Below are 22,141 nucleotides of genomic sequence, written 5' to 3' on the forward strand. Positions count from 1 at the left end.
TTTCGAGTTGACAAAACCAAACCAATCCAACCAGGCTTTGTTAGTACCATGATGCCGATCATCAACTTTCTCTCTCAAATAGGCTTTGATCCTGGGTTTAGGAGTTTAGGTGTGACATCAGTAGCGAAAAGCCAATCACATGCTGAGAAAGAGGAAAACGACTCGGTTACGTATGTAACCCTCGTTCCCTGAGTACAGGGAACGGAGACGTGTCGTCGGGGGAGTTCCCTGACGAATTGGGATCACGCTAGGGAGACCAATTGCCTTCGAGTGAATTAAAACGAGCCAATGAAAATTGGCATGCAAGATTTGCATTCCGCGACCCGCCTACCAGCGCGGGTATAAAAGGCGGAAGTAAACATTGCGCAATGCTTTTCGCTGAGGAGCCGAACGGTGTCCAGTCCTCCGCGAAGGTACAGCAACATGGCGAAGGGACGACACGTCTCCGTTCCATGTACTCAGGGAACGAGGGTTACATACGTAACCGAGACGTTCCCTTTCGTCCTGGGAACTCCGACGTGTCGTCGGGGAGTTCCCTGACGAATTGGGATCCCTAATAAAATGCCATGGTGCTGGCCCCTTCCAGCGCCCGGCAAAGCTTCCCTGCAGCAGTTTCTTGAAATAAGTTGCAGGAGCTAGCACGGGAAACACACTGCTTTTCCGCGAGACCCGCACAGTGGATATTGGATAACACTGGGAAAGCGTTCCCTCAAGAGAGGAGGGAACGCTGCGGAAGCCCCAGCCTGACTGAGGAAGGCCAGGAATACACATATGTACTAGCCCGAAGGAATAGTGAAACATATGGCAGTCCCTGAGGTAGTCCCAATCCAAGGGAAGTGGGAGCGTACTCAACAGGGACGACGAACGAGTCCGTCAAGGGGAAGACACGGCTGAACTGCACGTGGCCTCATGGGTCACAAATAGAAACCACTGGAGCACCCAGTCTACTAGCAGCTCCTTACTAGAGGTAGCAGACCTGGTGCCGGGCGGTCCGCCACGCCCAGCACCGGAGGATTGAAGGAGGAACTCACGAGGCTCACCAACGTAGGGCGCCATACGGAGCAAAGAACGCACGTATCCGCTGTTTGAGGCGGAGTGGCGCAGCAAGCCGACACAACCTATTCCCTCGACCCACTGGCCGTAGCCAGAACTCGGGAGGAAACAGGTTCCACATGAAGGCTATAGAACCTAGCGAACGTGTTAGGTGTCGCCCAAATAGAAACCACTGGAGCACCCAGTCTACTAGCAGCTCCTTACTAGAGGTAGCAGACCTGGTGCCGGGCGGACCACCTAGAATCTCCGCGTCCCGTCCAGGGACCAGACATGGAGTTTCCAGAGGTCTGGACGCGGGTGCCATAGAGTGCCCCGTCTCTGAGGAAGAAGGTCCTTCCTCAAAGGAATCGGCCAGGGAGGGGCTGTCGCGAGGAGCATGAGTTCGGTGAACCAAGTTCTGGTGGGCCAATACGGCGCCACAAGAAGGACCTGCTCCTCGTCCTCCCAGACCTTGCACAGAGTCTGTGCAAGAAGGCTCACTGTGGGAAACGCATACTTGCGCAGGTCCCGGGGCCAGCTGTGAGCCAGGGCGTCCGTGCCGAGGGTCCCTTCGGACAGGGAGTAAAACCACTGGCAATGGGTCGTGTCCGGAGAGGCAAACAGGTCTACCTGTGCGACTCCGAAGACACTCCAAATCAGCTGGACCGACTGGGGATGGAGTCGCCACTCTCCTGGCAGGGGAGGCAGCCGTGAGAGCTCGTCTGCCACACGGTTGAGCTCCCCTGGAATGTGAATGGCACGAACGACCTCAGATGCTTCTGACTCCATAGGAGGAGGTGGGAGGCGAGTCGCGACAAACGACAGGAGCGTAGACCACCTTGATGGTTGATGTACGCAACGGTCGCAGTGCTGTCGGTACGGACCAGTACGTGCTGGTGTCTGAGAACCCCTCTGAGGCGACGCAAAGCTAAGCGTACTGCTTGCAACTCTAGGCAGTTGATATGCCAATGCAGTTGAGGCCCCCGTCCACAGACCTGAAACTGCATGCCCGTTGTACGTGGCCCCCCACCCGGTGGCAGAGGCATCTGTGAAAACCACAGCATGCCTGGAAACCTGGACTAAGGGCACTCCGGCCCGTAGAAACACAGGATCCGACCACGGGGAGAAGGTTTGGCGGCAGTGCGGGGTCACTTTGACCCGGAACGTGCCGCTGTGCCACGCCCACCTCGGGACTCGATCATGAAGCCAGCGCTGAAGCGGTCTCATATGTAACAGACCGAGCGGCGTTACTGCGGCTGCCATATGCCCCAGGAGCCTCTGAAATTGCTTCAGTGGAACCGCTGTCCTGCCTCGAAAAGACCTGAGGCAGGTGAGCACTGACTGGACGCGTTCCTCTGTGAGGTGCGCAGTCCGGGCGACCGAGTCCAGCTCCATACCGAGATAAGAGATCCTCTGCACAGGGCAAAGTTTGCTCTTGTCCCAGTTGACCTGAAGCCCCAACCGGCTGAGGTGCCGAAGCACCATGTCCCTGTGATCGCAAAATACATCTCGCGAGTGAGCTAAAATGAGCCAGTCGTCGAGGTAGTTGAGGATGCGAACGCCTTGTTCGCTCATGGGAACAATGGCCGCCTCCGCGACTTTCGTGAAGACGCGGGGTGACAGGGCCAGCCCGAAGGGTAGGACCTTGTACTGATACGCTCGACCGTCGAAAGCAAACCGAAGAAAAGGTCTGTGTCGAGGGAGAATCGAGACGTGAAAGTACGCATTCTTCAGGTCGATCGCTGCAAACCAATCCTGGGGACGGATGCATTCGAAAATGTGCTTCTGCGTAAGCATTTTGAACGGGAGTTTGTGCAGGGCCCGATTCAAAATACGCAGGTCCAGGATTGGCCGTAACCCACCGCCTTTCTTGGGTACAATGAAGTAAGGGCTGTAAAACCCAGACCTCATCTCAGCAGGAGGGACCGGCTCGATCGCGTCCTTCGCCAGCAGGACATCGATCTCTTTCCTCAAGACAGGGGCGTCCACCGACCGCACACGGGTGAAGTGGACGCCCCTGAACCTGGGAGGCCGGCTTGCAAACTAAATTGCATAGCCGAACCGGACGGTGCGGATGAGCCATCGGGACGGACCCGGAAGCGCTCTAGCCAGGCTTCCAGATAGTGTCGCAATGAACCCACCCGAACCACCGGCGTACCCGCGGAGGGGCAGCGAGTTGGAAGACAGGGACCCGGCTCTGGTGGCGTTGTAGCGACCGAGAGCGGGGGTCTGGGTGCGCCTGACACCAACCTGCTTCCACCGAGGGGCAGATGGCAGAGAAGGCTCGTGGGCGTTCTGCTGCGGACTGCCCGGTGGCGAGGGGAGGGGGAGAGACGAGGAACGAGGCCCTGACTCCTCGTATGCTGGTCTCTGCGCCTCCGGGCCCAGCTGCAGACCGGAGCGACGCAGCCGAGGCTGCGTCACTGCTATCTGCAAGCTGGGGAGAGGGGAACGGGAGTGGTGCAGCTGTGCGCACTCAACCGTTTACCAGCTGTGAAAACAGCTTTTGAATCAACAGCATATAGACGCAGCCGGCAGACAGGAAACTGCGCGGTCGCTGACACGCCATCTCACCAACACAGAGAGATTCCCTCCCGAAACAGCAGACTCGTAGCCGTAAGAAAAATACAATCTTAAAGCTCACTCACTCAGAGAGGACACAATCGGTCGGCTCCGAAGCTAAAAGCATTGCGCAATGTTTACTTCCGCCTTTTATACCCGCGCTGGTAGGCGGGTCGCGGAATGCAAATCTTGCATGCCAATTTTCATTGGCTCGTTTTAATTCACTCGAAGGCAATTGGTCTCCCTAGCGTGATCCCAATTCGTCAGGGAACTCCCCCGACGACACGTCGGAGTTCCCAGGACGAAAGGGAACTGCAATTCATTTCTCGTGAGAGAAGCAACGTGATTTACTTCTCTTTTCTGCAGAATATTACGAGATTGAAAAATATTAAGAATTTAAACAAATTTACACAGCAAGAAGAAAATAGCTGTCTATGAAAGAGGACAACTAAAAGAAAAAAGTCTTTCTATACCAGTGCAAGTTAAAGTTGTGAATTTAGTTTGAACAGTTGATAAAGGTATAGAGAGAATTGAACATTTAAGCTCACGTGTAGTCATTTTATAGCTTTATCTATTGATTCTAAAGCGTACTTATATTACCTTTATATATTTATTCATTTAAACTCTGCGTAATAATAATTGATACAATAAAATTGTACATGTGTGATCGATTAAGGGTGTAATAATAACATAAATAAAATCTATATCATACACAATTATTATTCTAAATAAGCATTACTAAAAGCCAGACGGTTTTGTCTTTAAAAATCATTTGCTATGTAGTGAACTTTAATTTGGAGTAGAAACAGGTAGAGTGACTATCACATCAGACATGTGTCACTTTGCTCACAGCTGATTGGTCCTCTGCCCTGGACCAGGTTAGCTGTGGAGCATAAGTTACTATGGCGATGAACACTGCTAAAAGCCAAACCACTTTCATGGTGCCTAAAACCCAGGGTTGGCGCAAACTAAGCTAAAACATTCCTGGCTAGCCACCTAAACCGGCTTCATGGTATAGGCCCCAGGGAGCAGAACTGAGAACATCAAAGAACTTCCAACAAAGGACAACACCAGACAAATAACATGAGAAACATTGAATTATAAAAAGGGTGATCGGCAAACAAGACAGACCTGAGAACAAACAGGAACTAATCAACAAGAAAAACTACAAAGGACTACAAAACATGGCGCAAAACAGGAAATAACATAAGTCCACAAGACAAGGGGTGCTTCTCAATACTCAAATTGATGCTTCCTGGTTTCCTCGCTCCTCCGTCCTCTAGCCTGTGACCCGGAAATCAATCGAATTCAGCCATCTTATAGGACATCTCAATTCTCCACTAACTGCACCACGAGGAGGCGAGGAATAGGGAGTGAGGAAGCTTCCAAAGGATGAGTGAGGATGCACAGGTGTATCCTATGCGGAAGTCTTTCTTGTCGAGAAACCTGACTCGCAAATAAATTCTCCTCCCCCTTCACATATATCACAATAATTTAAATTTATGCTTTACCTTTGCAGTATAAATAAATCATATATTACACACATATCAACAGGGCATCTTCCTTTATCTTTATTATTTATTAAATAACCAAACTTGAACAACATAAGGGCAGATCCTTTGAGCACAGCTGATGACGCTTTGAAGTGACGCTCGAGAGATCAATAATATTGCAATATAAAAATAAGCTTTCCTTCAATTCCTCCGTCCTCGTTGTCTTTCCTTGCAGAAAGGAAACGAGGATGCACAAATAAGAAATGAGAAGCACCCAAAGGGAATTAAAGACAGGAATCAAGACAGTAGTGGTGTAACAATATATCGTGTCACAATATATCACAATACAAAAATGCAACAATATGTACCGTGGATAGTGACAATCTGTATTTATGTAGTTTACCCAAAATAAAACATAATGTGTGAGAAAAATTTCAAGTTTACTGAGTTTTAGTGTCAGTACTAGATTAAACTACTATATATAATGTTGAATATAATAATGCAATGGGGGAATATTTTTGGGTCCTGATAATGTCAAATGTCTTATGTTACCAGTATAAAGTGGCCTACATAATTGTAAATATATCTAGTCAGTGACAGAGTGCAAGCATATTCGTCTAAAATAATTCTGTATTTTCAGCTTCAGAATCCTGAAAATTTTTGTTCTGGTGTCACCATTGTTCTGTGCATTGGGTTACTAGCATCAAGTCCAAGCCTATTCAATTCCACCCCCAATGTAATTTAGCATTTAAATCAACAGTAATTTTTTTTGTAAAACTTTTACCATAGGCTATGTCTTTAAGAATCGCAATAATATTGTATCGTGAGTTCAGTATTGATATATATATATATATATATATATATATATATATATATAGAACCGTGACATGAGTGTATCGTCACACCCCTAAAAATTTGTTCAAATCATCTCGGAAGAAGCCCCCAATCAACCTGAATTCACCCCTATGTAAAATGGAAATAGCACGGGCCATAAACAGACAGAAGTGCTATGTAAAATAGTTGCCATCTAGAGATCACAGATCTTGAGGGTTTGTGCTCACAGATGCTTTTGTTTTTAAGTAGCTTAATAATATCCAAGTGAATGAAACCAATTTCTTATTTATTTACTTCTGTAGGCAATGACTATATAGGCTAATAATCATATTAGTGGACTAATTTTTATAAGAAAATATACCATTTTAGTCTTTCTACTTCAAAATTTCAAGTGATTTCAATGTGTACTTGCAGTTTGTTTATAATTATAAAAAAATTACTAGCAATTTCTGAGTGTAAATTTTTTTATAGTAAATCCTACACCACTTTATCAATGTATATAATTATAAGAAATGAGACATTAGACACTGCAGCACCAACATTCTAAAAGAAAACACATGCGTTTAGCCTAACTTAGATAGATAGGCCTATTGAAATCAAAATGTAAATAGCACGACTAGGCTATATGCAGATAGAAGTGCTATAAGAATTGCACAATAGTTGATGCATAGATGTTAAGATTATATGTGCAAAACTGACTACTGTGGGTGGGTCAAAGACGAAAAGGGGGTTTCAAGCATAAAAAAAATAAAAGTGTAAAACTGCTTTAAGTTTAGTCTTTTTCACATACATTAGAATATGTACTGTTTAAATTTATCTTTTTCTGAGGAAAAAAAAATACTACCATACATTTTTACTGTGATTTTACAGAAGACGACCACTAAAATGTCATTCAGTGTAACATTATTTTTATGCAAAAAAATCTTATCAGACATTTTTAGAAAAACTATAATTTGATAACATATTATAGGACTCTATTTAAAGATCACAGTGCAGCCACCCAATACTATAACTATATGTCATTTTAAATCTTTATCCTTCGCCAATACCCTTTAAACCATTAGGTTTTACCCATTTGTCAGCAAGAAGTTTTTGTAAGGAATTGAAAATCAATTAAAATATAATAAAATTTAGTAGGAACACATATTGTTTTACATATTTTAAAAAGTATAGCTCAGAATAAGTATTTTGTTTAATTTTTACATAAATATATCTGTTACACCAAATGTGTCACGGTATACTGATCCAATGTTTCCTTCTCGTCTCGTGTTTATGTTGTGGTATGAAAGCACGTGTGTAGTGGGCGTGATTGTGTTGTCATTCCTTGATCCGCTCCAGCTGATCATCATCATTCATCACCAGCTGCTGTTAATCTCCCTCACTGCTTAAATACTCACCGTCATCTCATTCCCTTTGTCAGATCGTTGTTTGATGTCCTGGGTGTTGGTGTTGAGTCTTGTTCCTGGTTTTCCCGTCATCGTGTTCCTGTGGATTGTCGTCTTGGTGTTGGATCGTTTCGTCTCGTCTTGGCACTTCACTGCACGAGGATTCACCGCACTCTGACCATCGAAGTCCCTGCGTTACCTGTCCACACCCGTGTCTATCCTGAGCCTGTTTACTGTTCCTTATTAAATTGTTGAGTACTGCATTTGCTTCCTGTTCTCCTTTACCGATCATGACAGAACGATCTGACCGTTCCAGGGAAGCAGCAGGAGAGACACCTACCTCGCTGGATGAGTTCGTCCACCACAGCGTCATAAGATTGGACTCTCACGAGAGGAACATCAACGACACGGGTCGTGCGATTCAAGCTTTGGTAACGCAGGTGTCCGAGCTCACCCAGCAGGTCCAACTTCTTCGTGCACCCACTGTGCCGCCCACACCAGCCGTTCCCCCCACACCACCGGATTTCCCCGCGCCATCTGAGCCACGCCTACCGGTTCCGGAACCCTATGCGGGTGAGTCAACTTACTGTCGTGCACTTCTGATAAGATGTTCCATGCATTTCGCACTACAGCCCAGAACGTTCCATAGCGAACAAGCCAAGGTGGCTTTTGTCATCACGTTACTGACCGGAAAGGCGGCGTTATGGGGAACGGCGGTGTGGGAGAATCAAGACCCTTGCTGCGCCTCGTTCCAAACTCTCTCCGCAGAGATGAGACGAGTTTTTGACAGAGCCGTCGCGGGGAGAGAGGCTGCCAGGGTGCTGGCCGACCTTCGTCAGGGGGAGAGGTCGGTCTCGGACTTTTCCATCGAGTTCCGAACCCTGGCGGCCGAATGTCATTGGAACGAGGAGGCGCAGTGGGACATGTTCCAGCACGGGTTGGCTGACCGCGTCCAACGAGAGATCTACGCCCTGGACCTACCCACGTCATTAAACGGTTTCATCGAGCTGGCACTACGGGTGGATGCGCGACTTTCGCAAGTCGGAGGCCGAGTGGCATCCAACCGTCCTCCTGGAGGGATTGAGGGACAACGGTCCAGCGGCGGGACGTGGTCAGCCCCGTCTTCGATCACGAACCCATGCAGGTGGGTCGAGCTCGGCTTTCCCGGGAGGAGAGGGAGAGCCGGAGGTCCCAGGGCCTTTGCCTATATTGTGGAGGTTCGGGACATTTCGCGTACAGCTGCCCGGTAAAAGGCCAAGCCCGATAGTAAGTATGAGGCTACTATCGGGTGGGATCTCCGCCGAGAAGACCTCATCCACATCTACACTCCTCCCGGTAAGACTAAGATGGTCAACTCACCAGCACGATTGTCAGGCACTTCTGGACTCTGGGGCTGAAGGTAATTTCATGGACAGTATGTTTGCACACAAGTTTCAAATTCCACTCAGACCACTCACTCAGAAGATTGCTGTACACGCACTAAATGGCCAAGAACTTCCCACCATCTCATTCACCACTGAAGATATCACCCTCATAACTTCTGGCAATCACACCGAGACTATTTTTTTTATATTCTGGATTCACCGTTGGCACCTGTCGTTCTTGGTCCCCCCTGGCTCTTCCGTCACAACCCCCGAGTGGACTGGCAGCACAAGGCTATACTGGAGTGGAGCAAGGAATGTCATAAGTCTTGTCTTGTGTCTGCGTGTCCGTCTGTGCCTGTTTTTGTGTTTCAGGAGGAAGCAGGGGATCTGTCTAACGTGCCTGAGGAGTATCATGACCTGAAGGAAGTGTTCAGTAAGTCTAGGGCTGCTTCTCTCCCTCCTCATCATCCCTATGACTGTGCTATAGAGTTAATGCCAGGTAAGTCTCCGCCTAAAGGCAAGTTATACTCTTTCTATTCCAGAAAGGGAGGCTATGGAGAAATATATTTCTGATTCTCTGGCAACCAAATTCATCCGGCCTTCCTCTTCACCAGCGGGGGCGGGGTTCTTTTTTGTGGGGAAGAAGGATGGATCTCTGCGACCTTGTATTGATTACCAAGGGTTGAATAACATCACGGTAAAGAATACTTATCCATTTTCGTTGATGTCTCCAGCCTTCGAGAGGTTGCAGGGAGCATCCATCTTCAAGAAATTGGACTTACGTAATGCTTATCATTTCGTCTGCATCAGGGAGGGGGATGAATGGAAGACTGCGTTCAATACCCCCAGGGGTCACTTTGAATATTTGGTCATGCTGTTCAGGCTGTCCAACTCCCCAGCAGTCTTCCAGGCACTTGTCAATGACGTGTTGCGAGACATGATAGATCAAATCATATATGTTTACCTGGACGACATATTGATATTTTCCTCGTCTCTCCAGGAACACGTGCAACACGTACGACAAGTGCTTCAGAGGTTGTTAGAGAATGGGCTTTTTGTCAAGGCGGAGAAATGCGAATTTCATGCACAGTCTGTTCCTTTTCTAGGACACATCATCTCGTCTGAGGGAATGCGTGTGGACCCTGACAAGGTTAAGGCTGTGGTAGAATGGCCAAGTCCAGATTCCCGTAAGGCCCTACAGAGGTTTCTGGGATTCGCCAATTTCTATCGGCGGTTCATTCGCAACTTCAGCCAGCTAGCCGCGCCTCTGACTGACTTGACCTCCCCCGGAACTCCGTTCAGGTGGTCAGACACAGCCGAGGCTGTGTTTGCTAACCTCAAGAGCCGCTTTGTTTCAGCTCCCATCCTCGTTGCCCCTGACTATTCACGGCAGTTCGTAGTGGAGGTCGATGCGTCAGAGGTGGGGGTAGGAGCAGTTCTGTCCCAGCGTTCTCCCACAGGCGATAAGATGCATCCTTGCGCGTTTTTTTCTCACCGTTTATCCCCAGCCGAACGCAATTACGACATTGGTAACAGGGAGTTGTTGGCAGTCAAGTTAGAGTTGGAAGAATGGCGACATTGGTTAGAGGATCGTCTGGACCGACCACAAGAACTTAGAGTACATCAGAACCGCCAAAAGACTGAACTCCAGGCAGGATCGGTGGGCACTTTTTTTCGGTCGTTTTGATTTTTCTCTCTCGTACCGCCTTTTTGTAACTACGAGTGTATTCGTATGAAAGAAAATAAGATGCACATAGGATTGAGAGAGAGAGAGAGAGAGAGAGAGAGAGAGAGAGAGAGAGAGAGAGAGAGAGAGAGAGAGAGAGAGAGAGAGAGAGAGAGAGAGAGAGAGAGAGAGAGAGAGAGAGAGAGAGAGAGAGAGAGAGAGAGAGAGAGAGAGAGAGAGAGAGAGAGAGAGAGAGAGAGAGAGAGAGAGAGAGAGAGAGAGAGAGAGAGAGAGAGAGAGCTGCCTAGTTGATAACTTTCTCACAGTGTGCTGTAGTGAGTTTTGACTTCCTCAGGGTTAATGGCTCAGGTTCAGACACTATTGCCTTCACACTCTAGGGCTAGGCTTTGAAACAAATTTCACGATTTGATTCGATTTCAAATCAATTTGATATTGATTAAAATCAACTGAAAACAGCATAGACAGAAAGATCAATTTACAAATCAGTATTGGTTCTTCAAAATGACAATCGATTAAAATCAAGAAATCGAAATTTTTAACCCAGCCCTATTATTTTTAAAATTTTAATCCTCAATACCTTTCTCATCTCCTTACTAAAAACGCTGCCCTAGCTACTGGGTCTGCATTAACTTTCTGCCGGTGCCTAGTAACTCTCTCTTTGTTTGTGGGCATCTAAAATAAATCAGTAACACATAAAAAAAGACAAAAATACATTAAAACATTATCTCATGTATCTGAAATATAAATAAAATGCTAAAAATGTTATCTAAGTGACACTGTCATTCAGTGTAATGGATGACACTGTGGTGTAACAGACAATTTGCATTACACCGAATGACAAAACATTACCCTGAATGACGAAACTTCTACTTAAGCTAATATTACATGCTAACAACTAGCCACCTATATCAAATAGTGAACTTGACCAGAAAAGTTAATCATAATTATTCACAACATCTACGTGTTTTTCAAAAACTCTAACAATAAAAGCTTTTTTTGGCATATCACTGAATGACAAATGTTTTTGTTACAAAAGTTACAAAAGTTACAACTATGAAAAGGTGAAATTATTAAATATTTAAAAGCAATAAACAAGATCTTCAGGGTGCCCTTTGATGATGTCACAGACTGCTTGATTGGTTGGTATTGGTTGTTTATTTAATTTAAAAATTGCTTCCTGATCCTGTTACAGTGAATGACCTCTGACAAACTGCATAATCGGGACAAAAGTCCCCTAGTTATTTCGATACTTAAAGAAAAAACAACAACACATAGTCCTTTTAATATAATAGACAACACTTATGTGAACATGCCAGAAGGAAGCAAATATTTTTTTTTAACATGGTATTTTATACGTTTATTTAAAAATGTAAAAGTAAAATCAAAGTACGGACCATTAAGTTACGCTGAATGACAATTTTACACTTTGGAGCATTATTTTACTCATATTTTGTCATTTTATTTTCACAAAAGTTATTTGAAACATGAAAGTAGACTATTTACTTGCATTTAATATTTTTTATTTTTTGTAGCCTATGTAAAATCCCTTTTGTAAATTTAATTTGATGCCGACACCAAAATGGTGACGTCTCGTCTTTGACCCAGGTGTCTAATACAAAGTACATAAACACAAAATACTCACCGAGGTGGGTTTCTTCGTCGGTTTCACACGTGCAAAGATTTGAATCGTTTGCTTAACCATTGTTTTATATGATAATTATCAGTCTTTCATTATTATTAATATTAATTATCCAAAGCACCCGTTTAGCTTCACACATTTAATTCACTCCTTTCTTTTTTATACTTCTGTGTGTACAGAGGTTGCTATGCGACCAGTGACGTGGCACGCTCTGGACCATAGACATAATAAATACATAGACGCCCTATTGGCCGCTTTGGAACGTTGCTGCGATACGTCAACGCGTCCGCCATTTTGCGGAGGGCAAGACTGCGCTGTAAACAAATACAAGTAAACGGGTGAGCTGCGGTTTTTCTGGATACAATTTTTTTTTTTTTTTTTACATTTATCAGCCGATTTCAGTTGTTTTTATGTGGTGTACAAAAAGTTTCATCTCCAGTTATTTAAAATCTCGATAGACTTATAAAAAAATTTATTAGGAATTGTCAAAGCTCAGGCTTGTCATGTAGGCTATTTGGCTTTTTATTCTTGGATAAGAATTGTGAAGACCCCCATACTAAGATTTAATTTAATGTTCACATTAAATGAAATAAAGTTTTCTTAATGTCGAAAAAACATTTTCTGTGATTGACCCGATTTTAGAAATAACAAAGATAACGGATGGATCCTTTATGGTATTACATATGATATGGTACAACTACAGTGAAATTCAAATAGGAAATATAAGATAAAGTGAGAAGTAATAGTAAATAGTTTAGTCAATAAAATAAACAAACAGTATACAGCAAATAAAATAGTAATGGATAGTATAGTTATATAATATCATAAGTACAATAAAACAATCATACAAATATTGATAATAGCATATAGTTTATGTATAATACTATAATAATAGCAATATAATAAGAAATATCAATTACAGTATATAGACAGTAAAAATAATAAGTTAGTGACTATGATAGCATAACTATAATAGATTGATAATCGCAAGTGGTATAATATTATAATAACAATAATAATAAGAACAGCAAATACAATGTAATATCAATTGCAGAATAATATAGACAATATGAAAAAAATATGAAACATTATAATATTGATCATTAAACTGACATTAGATTTGTCATTTTATTTTATGTAGGCCTACATACAGTGAAGATAATGTATAAATATGCAAATATAATTTATATATTTTAAAATATTCCTACATAGGCTATATAAAATAAAATGACACAACCCTGTCTCTTTTTTGTTAAATTTCAGTTTTATTGATCAGTAATAGCCATCATAACAGTAAAGTAGCCTAAAAGGTATAAAAAGCTATACAAGACAAGAAATAAAGTAAACGATTCAGTCAAACACACAGCAGGATACAATGTTAAATAGCCTAAATATAAAGTTATGAAACTTATAGCCGAGGGAAGGCTGTTCCAGGCTGGGTACATGAGCGCTGAGCGACCGGTGATCGCCTGTGTCTCACACTCCGAAAACGTCCGATTCAATTTTTAAATAGGTGCTATATTTTTAAATAAACAGATCTGAGCTTTAAACAACTACATTGTCGACTGAAAAACTATTAAGACCACATTTCGTGACACAATAACAGTAGTATTTTTAAATTTTGCGGCCTTTCTCCTCTGAACGTTACTATTACTAATTATATCATGACCAAATACAACCAGAAACAAATGTTCAGTCTTGCTTGTGAAAGGTAATTCCTCGAGACCTGTTTTCAGTTGTTTGGCGATTTGTGCAGCACACGAAAAGTGCATTTTTCTCTATTCCCGGTATGAGAGGTAGGGGAAAGTTGCCCTCCGCAATATGGCGGCGCCGTTGACGTACGCTCCAGTGGCCAATAGGGCGTCTATGTATTTATTATATCTATGCTCTGGAGAACGTATGGATTGACGTATCACCTGAGTTGCAAAACATCCTGCAAAATGAATGGATTTAATTTAATCGTCCAGCACTCAAGCTTTTCTAGTATGGAGTTTAATTTACAAACAACTTTTCACCACACCAATAGGTTATCTGGAATAATAAGGACATTATTTTCAATCAAAAAACTATTTTCTTTGAAAAGTGGTTTCAAAATAGGCCTAATATTGTTTTGCCATTTATTTAACTCAGATGCCTTCTTTTTACTTATAAGGAATTCATGTCCAAATATAATATTCCTATACCACCAAGGGAATTTGCAACTGTTTTTGGAGCAATTTCTTCTTCTAAAATATGTATGTTATTTAAACAGCAAAAGTACCACCCCTCTCATCAAACCACTCCATTTTAACAAACAGGGTAAAGAAGTATCGTTTACCCTGCTATACATTATTTAACCAAGTTTAAAAAAGATATTGATGAAAGTTGTAGCTTTTGCAAGCAGAAGCCAGAGACAGCTGTTCATTTATTTTGGCACTGCCCTTATGTGCCCTTATTATTATTATTTTGTTATAAAATGCAGTCTACATGATTTCATTGTTGGAAATGTTGATGATTTTTTTTTACATTACTGTGGAAAGATGTTCTACCAGGTATTATTGGTAACTCCAAAGATAAACAACCCCGCACTAATTTTTTTATTTTGATGGATAAATTTCACATTTATAAATGCAAATTTTCAGGGGAAAAAATATTTAGTCAATATTGCTCTCGAAGAAACAAAACTACAATTTTTACAAGCATACACTCTTTAAAGTATTCCTATAATACTGTTTATACATCCCCCTAGCATTTGAAATGTAGGCTAATGTATTATATTTCTATTCTTTGTTTTGATATTTCTTCAATAATAAAAAGAAAGAAAAAGAAAAAATAATGGATTTAGAAGGGGAAACTGCGAACGGGAGTGAAACAAACAATTATTTAAAAGCCAGCTGGACCAATAAGGACCACATTATTTGAAACCCTTGCACTCTGTGGCTGCGTTCGAAATCTCTATATACACTCACTCACTAATACCTACATTACTCCACTAATATAGTCCACTTGAAGGAGTGAATGAAAAGTGATCGATTTCGGACACTGAGTGAGCCGGAAGGACTGCCGCTTTTGCATAGTTTGTGCTGTTTAATACTGTAATCATTTGAAACTTAGCAAACTGGCAGCTCCAGTAGTAATGAAAATATATATATATATATTGAATTCTGTCATGAAAACTAGCATGTATAAACCATAATTAAACAATGCAATAAATAGGCTATAGGCTATACATTGGATGCAGTGCAAGTTCCTTTGTATAAAAGCATCTGCTACATGCAAATTCAAATATAGGCTACTAATTGCTGCTCAAATACGTGTCAGTTTGACAAATTTATTGTCAACCCAATAAATGCCAGTTTAAATGCTGTTGATATAAGAAACTGTTGCCACTGTCATTTAGTGTACAATCAACAAACAAAAAGTGAAAGAGATATGTTTCAATAAAACAGTCACTGGTTTCAGTTCTTAAAGTTCTTCAGTTCTTATAAAGCCCATGGCAACGTGAACCTGGAAAAAAGTTATCCTACATTTGCACAGGACTTCAAGAATAATATAAGGAGTATAATAATACAAAAATCAGCTTTTAAATGCTGATAACATAAATGTATAAATATGTTTTAAATAAATAATTATATTATATAATTATATATATAGGCTATATATATATATATATATATATATATATATATATATATATATATATATATATATATTATATAGTATATATAATATATTATATAATACAAGCAAAAAATAAACGTGTAAACGTGTAAAACTTGACATGTGTAAATTTTTGTATGAACATAAAAAAATCAACAACGAGACAAAATGAAGAGTTTCACAGACATTTGTTGACAACAGAAGTGGAATGATTAAAAATGATTACTGCATATATTTATAAATATATACACTTTAATTACTCATAATGAGTGCATTTAATGTATTACCTTTATAGTTTACTAAGCATTGCCTATAACTGTTTAGTTTTTTTTTACAATAAATTAATGGGCATGCATTACAAACTGAACTTTCATCTTTGCTGTTGTAACTGGATGCACCTGCACCTTTTCTTTCTCTCGACAGGTGGCGCTGTGTGTTTAGTAATTATAGCGTTAAAGGGGAGTAGCAGAGACGTTAGACACACACACACACACACATGCACGCTCGCGTACCAAAGGCCGTCGGTGCGCGCGTACTCTCAAAACAAGCGCTGAATAACCCAGCATCATCATCCCTCCTCATCATCACATTCCCATCAACGTCTGCACGAGCTGCATCACTGACAGCAGCGTGAGGAATTCTGTGATACAATGAAACAAACGCGCGCAGATTCATCCTAAGGTAAGACAGCTGGAGTTCAGAAGATCATCATATTGGCTTTACAAACTACTGCTACTGGAATTAACAAGCGATACATGAGTGTGATTTCTGCATGTGTGTGTTTCATGAAGAGAAACTAATGTAACGCCAGCAAAGGCTGCTTTATTTCCCTCTGAAGTCGCTATATAATCTATATACAGTTGCTCATAACGCTGCTTCTGCCCTCCTCATTTTAAAGAAAAGAGTCACTGGAGACGCCAGTTTTCACTTTTCTGAACAGTTACAGGTGTGGAACCATTGAAACAGCATTAATAATTGTTTCTTTCAATATTAGATTCTGACTTGCTGTGTTTTTATGTTAATGCATGAGTTACTGCTGATTACATGACAGTCATTGTCATCGTTTGCACGTTAATATTAAGGTTTTAATGTGACATGGAATCTAAATTATTTATTTAAACAGTTTAGTCACTAGCTGATGGTTTTGATATTTTGCAATATCATTGAGTTGATGGATTTATGTTACAGTTTTTCTGAATTGCTAAAACACATTTCTCGAAACCATCACCAACTTTCTCAAAACCTTAAAAACAAAACCATATCTTCAAACGTTCAGAGAACATCTGACTCGTCTAGCAAAATTAAACAATCGCCTCAACCATTCTATCTGTGCTCAAAATCAAGTAATGCTTTCAGATAATGCACAGCGATTAAATATTATAAACACTACAGATCATTCATTTGACACTTCATAAAAAATGGAGAACACAGAATCCAAAAACACGATGTTACAGAAATAAAATGTTGCAACAAAGTAAACAAATTTTGCAATTACGTAAAAACAAGTATAGTAAAACTTACAATAGTATTTACTGCAGGTATAGTATTGTACTGACTATTGAATAGGAGGCCCATTGAATGTCTGTATATTCAGCACTTGCTACTGTAAAAATACAGTAACCAAACTGCAAAAGCCAAAATCGTCAAAAAAGGCTAAATGAAAAGCATGTTACAATACACTCACAAGAGTTGTGAAACTGAAAAATCAAGGTCAATGAGAGATTATTCTGCCTCAGCATCATCTCTTCATGTTGGGTCCAGCCGAGGGCTTTGTCCACATCACTGGCAATGTCATCTCTGCAGGCAAAGGGAAAAACCTTCTAGTGTCCCAGATCCAGCCTTGACAACATGCTCCACAACACGCTCTTCCTCGTCCTCATCATCTTCCTCCTCGTCCACCACTTCTAACTCATACTCTTCCTTCTCTCCCTCTTGTATTGTTTCCATCCATTGTTGGTATCAACAATCAGTCAATTTTGGCACTCTGAACTGACTTGTATTATTAAAGTTGGTTTGACCACATCATTAGAAATATTTGATATTTGCAAACAGTGTCAACTGCCTTGTTAATAGTTTTACAGAAAGAGTGATTTATTCGACACATTGGTTTAGGCTATTGATAATTTGGTTCAGAGGAAGGGATTAAGTGTTTTAACAATTCAGAAAAACTGTAATTGAGATTATAATGTGTTTACAAATGCATTTTTTTCTTATTTACTTGTTGAAGTTTTTTATTTGACTTCAAAAAATACCTTAGATGAGCAGGTAGATCTTATAGATATTATATGCAAAGTTAATAATAAACGTGATATAAATATCCATGCTTAACATTATAGGCTATTATAGCCCCTATAAACCAAAGTGCTTCATATGAAGTACAAAACACAGACGACAGTAGTACAATATTTAAAGCAAATTTAAATAAAAATATAATGTGTAAATACAACTTAAAATGTTATGAAATATAATACAATTTCACCTTAAAGCGCACATATAGATTTATTTCTTCAGTGTGTTTAAGTCGTGATCTGTGTTGATTTGAGGAGGATGGAGTCTTTTCTTCACTCACTTTCTGTTTCGGATTTAGTTTACATTTACATTTATTAATTTAGCTGACACTTTTATCCAAAGCGACTTACAATTGCTATATATCAGAGGTCGCACGCCTCTGGAGCAACTAGGGGTTAAGTGTCTTGCTCAGGGACACATTGGTGTCTCACAGTGGATTCGAACCCGGGTCTCTCACACCACAGACATGTGTCTTATCCACTGCGCCATCAACACCCCTATTGGTTTATTTGTATAGATATACAAACCTCTGGAAAAATGACATCTGCTGATTCTAAGAGAGTGAATATTGAGTTCTTTCCTGGTGTGTTCCATGCTTATCAAAGTCTTTGAATGAAGTCTTTAAATGATGAGTGACAGTTTGGGCTGTTTGGCATTGAATTGTAGATGCATGTAATGCAGTGTCATCGATTTGATACTTTAATAATTTAACAAATAGCCCTATACATTTTTCTTTTTACTTGTCAAAGTCTTTGATTGACGTCTTTAAAAGATGAGTTTCAGGTTGGGCAGCTTGGCATTGAATTATAGATGTATGTGATGCATGTCAATCATTTTTGGTGTTTTTAAATGTGTTGATTTGAAGATTTGAAGGCTTTCTTTCCTCGCAAGCAATCAAAACAATATAATTGTGTGTAGCAGTACTTATCGGATTCATTATGTGGAAATCTATTAGTTGATTTGTCCAGGTGATATGCTCTGATTTACCTGGTTAGTTAATGTCTGTCAGGTGCTGTGATGAAAATTGATGCTGTAGACAGTTCAGTTCAGCAGTGAGTGTTTGACTGAGTTCAGATGGTGATTGACAGACCTTTGTGGTCGCCAGGTCGTTCAGGTCCGTTTATGTCCTAGATTATTTAAACATAAAAGTAGTAAAAAAAATACTTAATGCTCCATTACTAATTGCCTCTTAAGGAATTAAACGCTTGTTCATCTAACTCTGTCAATCATGTCACTTAACTCCTGATATTTAGAGTCAAAAGCCCAATTACACAGATGAGTTTGGCTTTTTTGACAAAACATTAGCAGCATAATGTATTCAAGAGCAAATGTACATATTCCACAATGAGCTTATTTATTTAGACGTTTGAACAATCACTTAGATGGTTAAAAATGCTGCCAGACCATCAGCTATATTGCAACTACACAGGCAAGCAGAAGAATTGGAAAAATTAAATTGAGATCTGTCTTGGAAAGGACATTAATTGAGCATGTCTACATGTTGATCCAGCCCAGATTTCACACCGAAAACAGACCAGAACTTCTGCACATGAATGAGCCACTTCACACTTATCTGAAGCAGTCTGTGTTTGAACTGAGTGTCACGAAAACCACACGGGAAGCAGATAATCCATGAGCAGTAGTTTCTTTAATTAAAGGGCAATCCAAACTCGTTGGCAACATGCAAGGGTCAATCCAAATTAAGCCATCAAGTCAATAAACAAAACAGGAACTAGAACCAACACAGACCTGAAGTGGTGTGACACAAACTAAGGAATCCATAACAAATACTGAAACAGACAGGGTATTTATACACACACACAATCTAACAAGACTAACACAGAACAGCTGGGAACAATGATTACGGGGAACAGCTGAGTGCAATGAACTGATGAGTGACAGTGACAGACAGAATGCTGGGAATTAAAGTCAAATGTGAAGGACACCGTGACAACGAGGACCTCTAGTGATAGACAAGGGAACACAACCAGACGCTGTGACACTGAGTTCAGATGAGACGAGATAATCTAACAAAACCATAAATAAATAAATAAATAAATAAATGTAAAAAATATATAAAATAAATAATATTTACAGTAATGAGAAATGAGATCTAGTGTTGTTTTTAATTCAATCAGTTTGACATTGACGAGCGCTGTTAGATAACTGAGGCACACCAGACTAAAAATGTAACTTTTAAACCATTTTTCATCCTAACAACATACAGTGTAATGGAGTGCAGCAGGGCAGTGCAATAATTTCAAATATTTAGAGGGGACAAAGCTCATTTTTTTTCAAACTCTACTGTCAGGTGTGGGGATGGAGAAAGGAGTGAGGACTTAGTTGCAGAGTTGATGGGCTTTATTTTAATAATTAAATAAAACAAAATACAAACATTCTACAAAATTCATCTTCTGATATTTTTTTTTAATGGTGGTTGGCAAACTACTTTTTAATGTGCATTACTGCCACCAGCACAAGGAGAATAAATAGGGAGCAAACAAGGCTGGTAACAAGGGAGGACAAGGAGGGCAAATTAACCAATAATCAGGTAACAAGATGGGAGTCTACACAATCGACAGGAGAGCACATGGCACAAGGAAACACATGAAAAGCCATGTGCTCACACCAAACATGACAAAAAACACAAGCACATGGCCAGTAAAACAAATCACAAGCAAAGTGCTCACACAAAATGAGACATGAAGAACAATGAGAACACTCATAAGCCACGTGTTCACACAGAACATGACATGAAAGCACACAGCTAGTGTAAAACACAAGCTGTGTGCTACACAGCACAAGACAAAACATGACATGAAAGCATGCGGCCGATGTAAACACGAACTGCGTGATACACAAAACACATGTGAACAGAGCAAACACGAAACCGGACGTTCACACGACAAGACAAAACGTTATGCATGAGAACGAGCGTAAGCTCATCCTGTGCGCTCACAACAGAAAACAAACACGCGGAGAATGAATGTCCAAATTCCGACACAAAACCAAAACCAAACTAGACAGATGTGCCGTGATCCAAACACCAAGCACATGTAACAAAGGCACCTGACATCGACGGAGGAAACGTGGGAATTAGGTTAAACTGTGAAATGTATGATTAAAATTGGCTAGCAATTTCACCAAGCAAATACCAAGAAATAGGTTACAGCAGTTTGTCTTTCGAGTACACAAAATCCGCGATGGGACTGAGCTCGAATAGCTTCCGCATCAGCAACTTTTTATTGTACAAAATCGCTGTCAATCAAAAGGAGATGCATTCTTTCGACAGACCCTCCAATCATCACGCAGAAGCCCAGCGTCCAACCCAGGACATAATAGCAACATTTATCCAATGACCGTCAAGTTTCGAAGCACTGAAAAAATCTGTTCAAAGCAGCCCCATTGAAGTCAATGGACGCTCGGCTTCAACAGGTAAATCCACTGTGATGCTCCGGGAATGAATGAGAAGGAAATCGAGTCAGCCGACCTGCTATATCTAGCTGATTTTGAACCAACTCGTCTTTGAGATGAACGTGTTCTGACGCATTTTTAGTCAATAAAATGTTAACACAATAGTACACATTTGACCATTAATTTTTTGACATTATAGGGGAAGCCTAGCTTCCCTTGCAGTCTTAAAAAAATCGCCACTGCTGAACACGTTGAACCTTGAAGCAGATGGGCTACAGCAGCAGAAGACACACCGGTGCCACTCCTGTCAGCTGAGAACAGCAAACTGAGGCCACAATTCACATGGGCTCACCAAAATTGAACAATAGAAGATTGGTTCCATTGGTGGTGGAATGGTGTTGGCACACTTTTGGCCCCTTAGTTTCAATTGAGCAACGTTTAAATGCCACAGCCTACCTGCGTATTGATGACTACTTCCAGCAGGAGAACACACCATGTCACAAAGCTCAAATCTTCTCAAACTGGTTTCTATACTCAAATGGCCTCCACATTCAAAGATCTCAATCCAATAGAGTATCTTACGAATGTGGTGGAACGGGAGATTCGCTTCATGGATGTGCAGCAGACAAATCTGCAGCAACTGCGTGATGCTGTCATGTCAATATGGACCAACATCTCTGAGGAATGTTTCCAGCACCTTGTAGAATCTATGCCACAAAAAATGAAGCCAGTTCTAAAGGCAAAAGAGGGTCCAGCACGGTACTAGCAAGGTGTATTACACCTTGCAAAATGTATTAAAGTAT

At 41.2% G+C, this 22,141-nt stretch overlaps 2 protein-coding genes and 1 long non-coding RNA gene across 3 annotated transcripts in view; 1 reads left to right on the top strand and 2 right to left on the bottom strand.

Moving 5' to 3' along the window:
• LOC143740069 (kinesin-like protein KIF6) overlaps window positions 1–12,171 on the bottom strand; it is a 204,534-nt gene extending 192,363 nt beyond the window's left edge. The window contains exon 1 of the mRNA XM_077232147.1: window positions 12,000–12,171. Within this exon, the coding sequence (XP_077088262.1) occupies window positions 12,000–12,059 (60 nt within the window). The 5' untranslated portion in view covers window positions 12,060–12,171. The remainder of the gene's footprint in view (window positions 1–11,999) is intronic.
• The window catches only part of LOC143740074 (uncharacterized), a 503,207-nt gene that overhangs the window by 353,328 nt on the left and 127,738 nt on the right, over window positions 1–22,141 (bottom strand). The gene's annotated exons all lie outside the window — the stretch shown is intronic.
• The window catches only part of LOC143740068 (kelch-like protein 29), a 462,524-nt gene continuing 456,539 nt past the window's right edge, over window positions 16,157–22,141 (top strand). Inside the window, exon 1 of the mRNA XM_077232146.1 lies at window positions 16,157–16,316. The gene's annotated coding sequence lies outside the window, so the exon portion shown is untranslated. The remainder of the gene's footprint in view (window positions 16,317–22,141) is intronic.

Source organism: Siphateles boraxobius, unplaced genomic scaffold, assembly GCF_051911475.1.
Source record: "Siphateles boraxobius isolate OS27281-9 unplaced genomic scaffold, OSU_SipBor_1 164, whole genome shotgun sequence".
Lineage (NCBI taxonomy): Eukaryota > Metazoa > Chordata > Actinopteri > Cypriniformes > Leuciscidae > Siphateles > Siphateles boraxobius.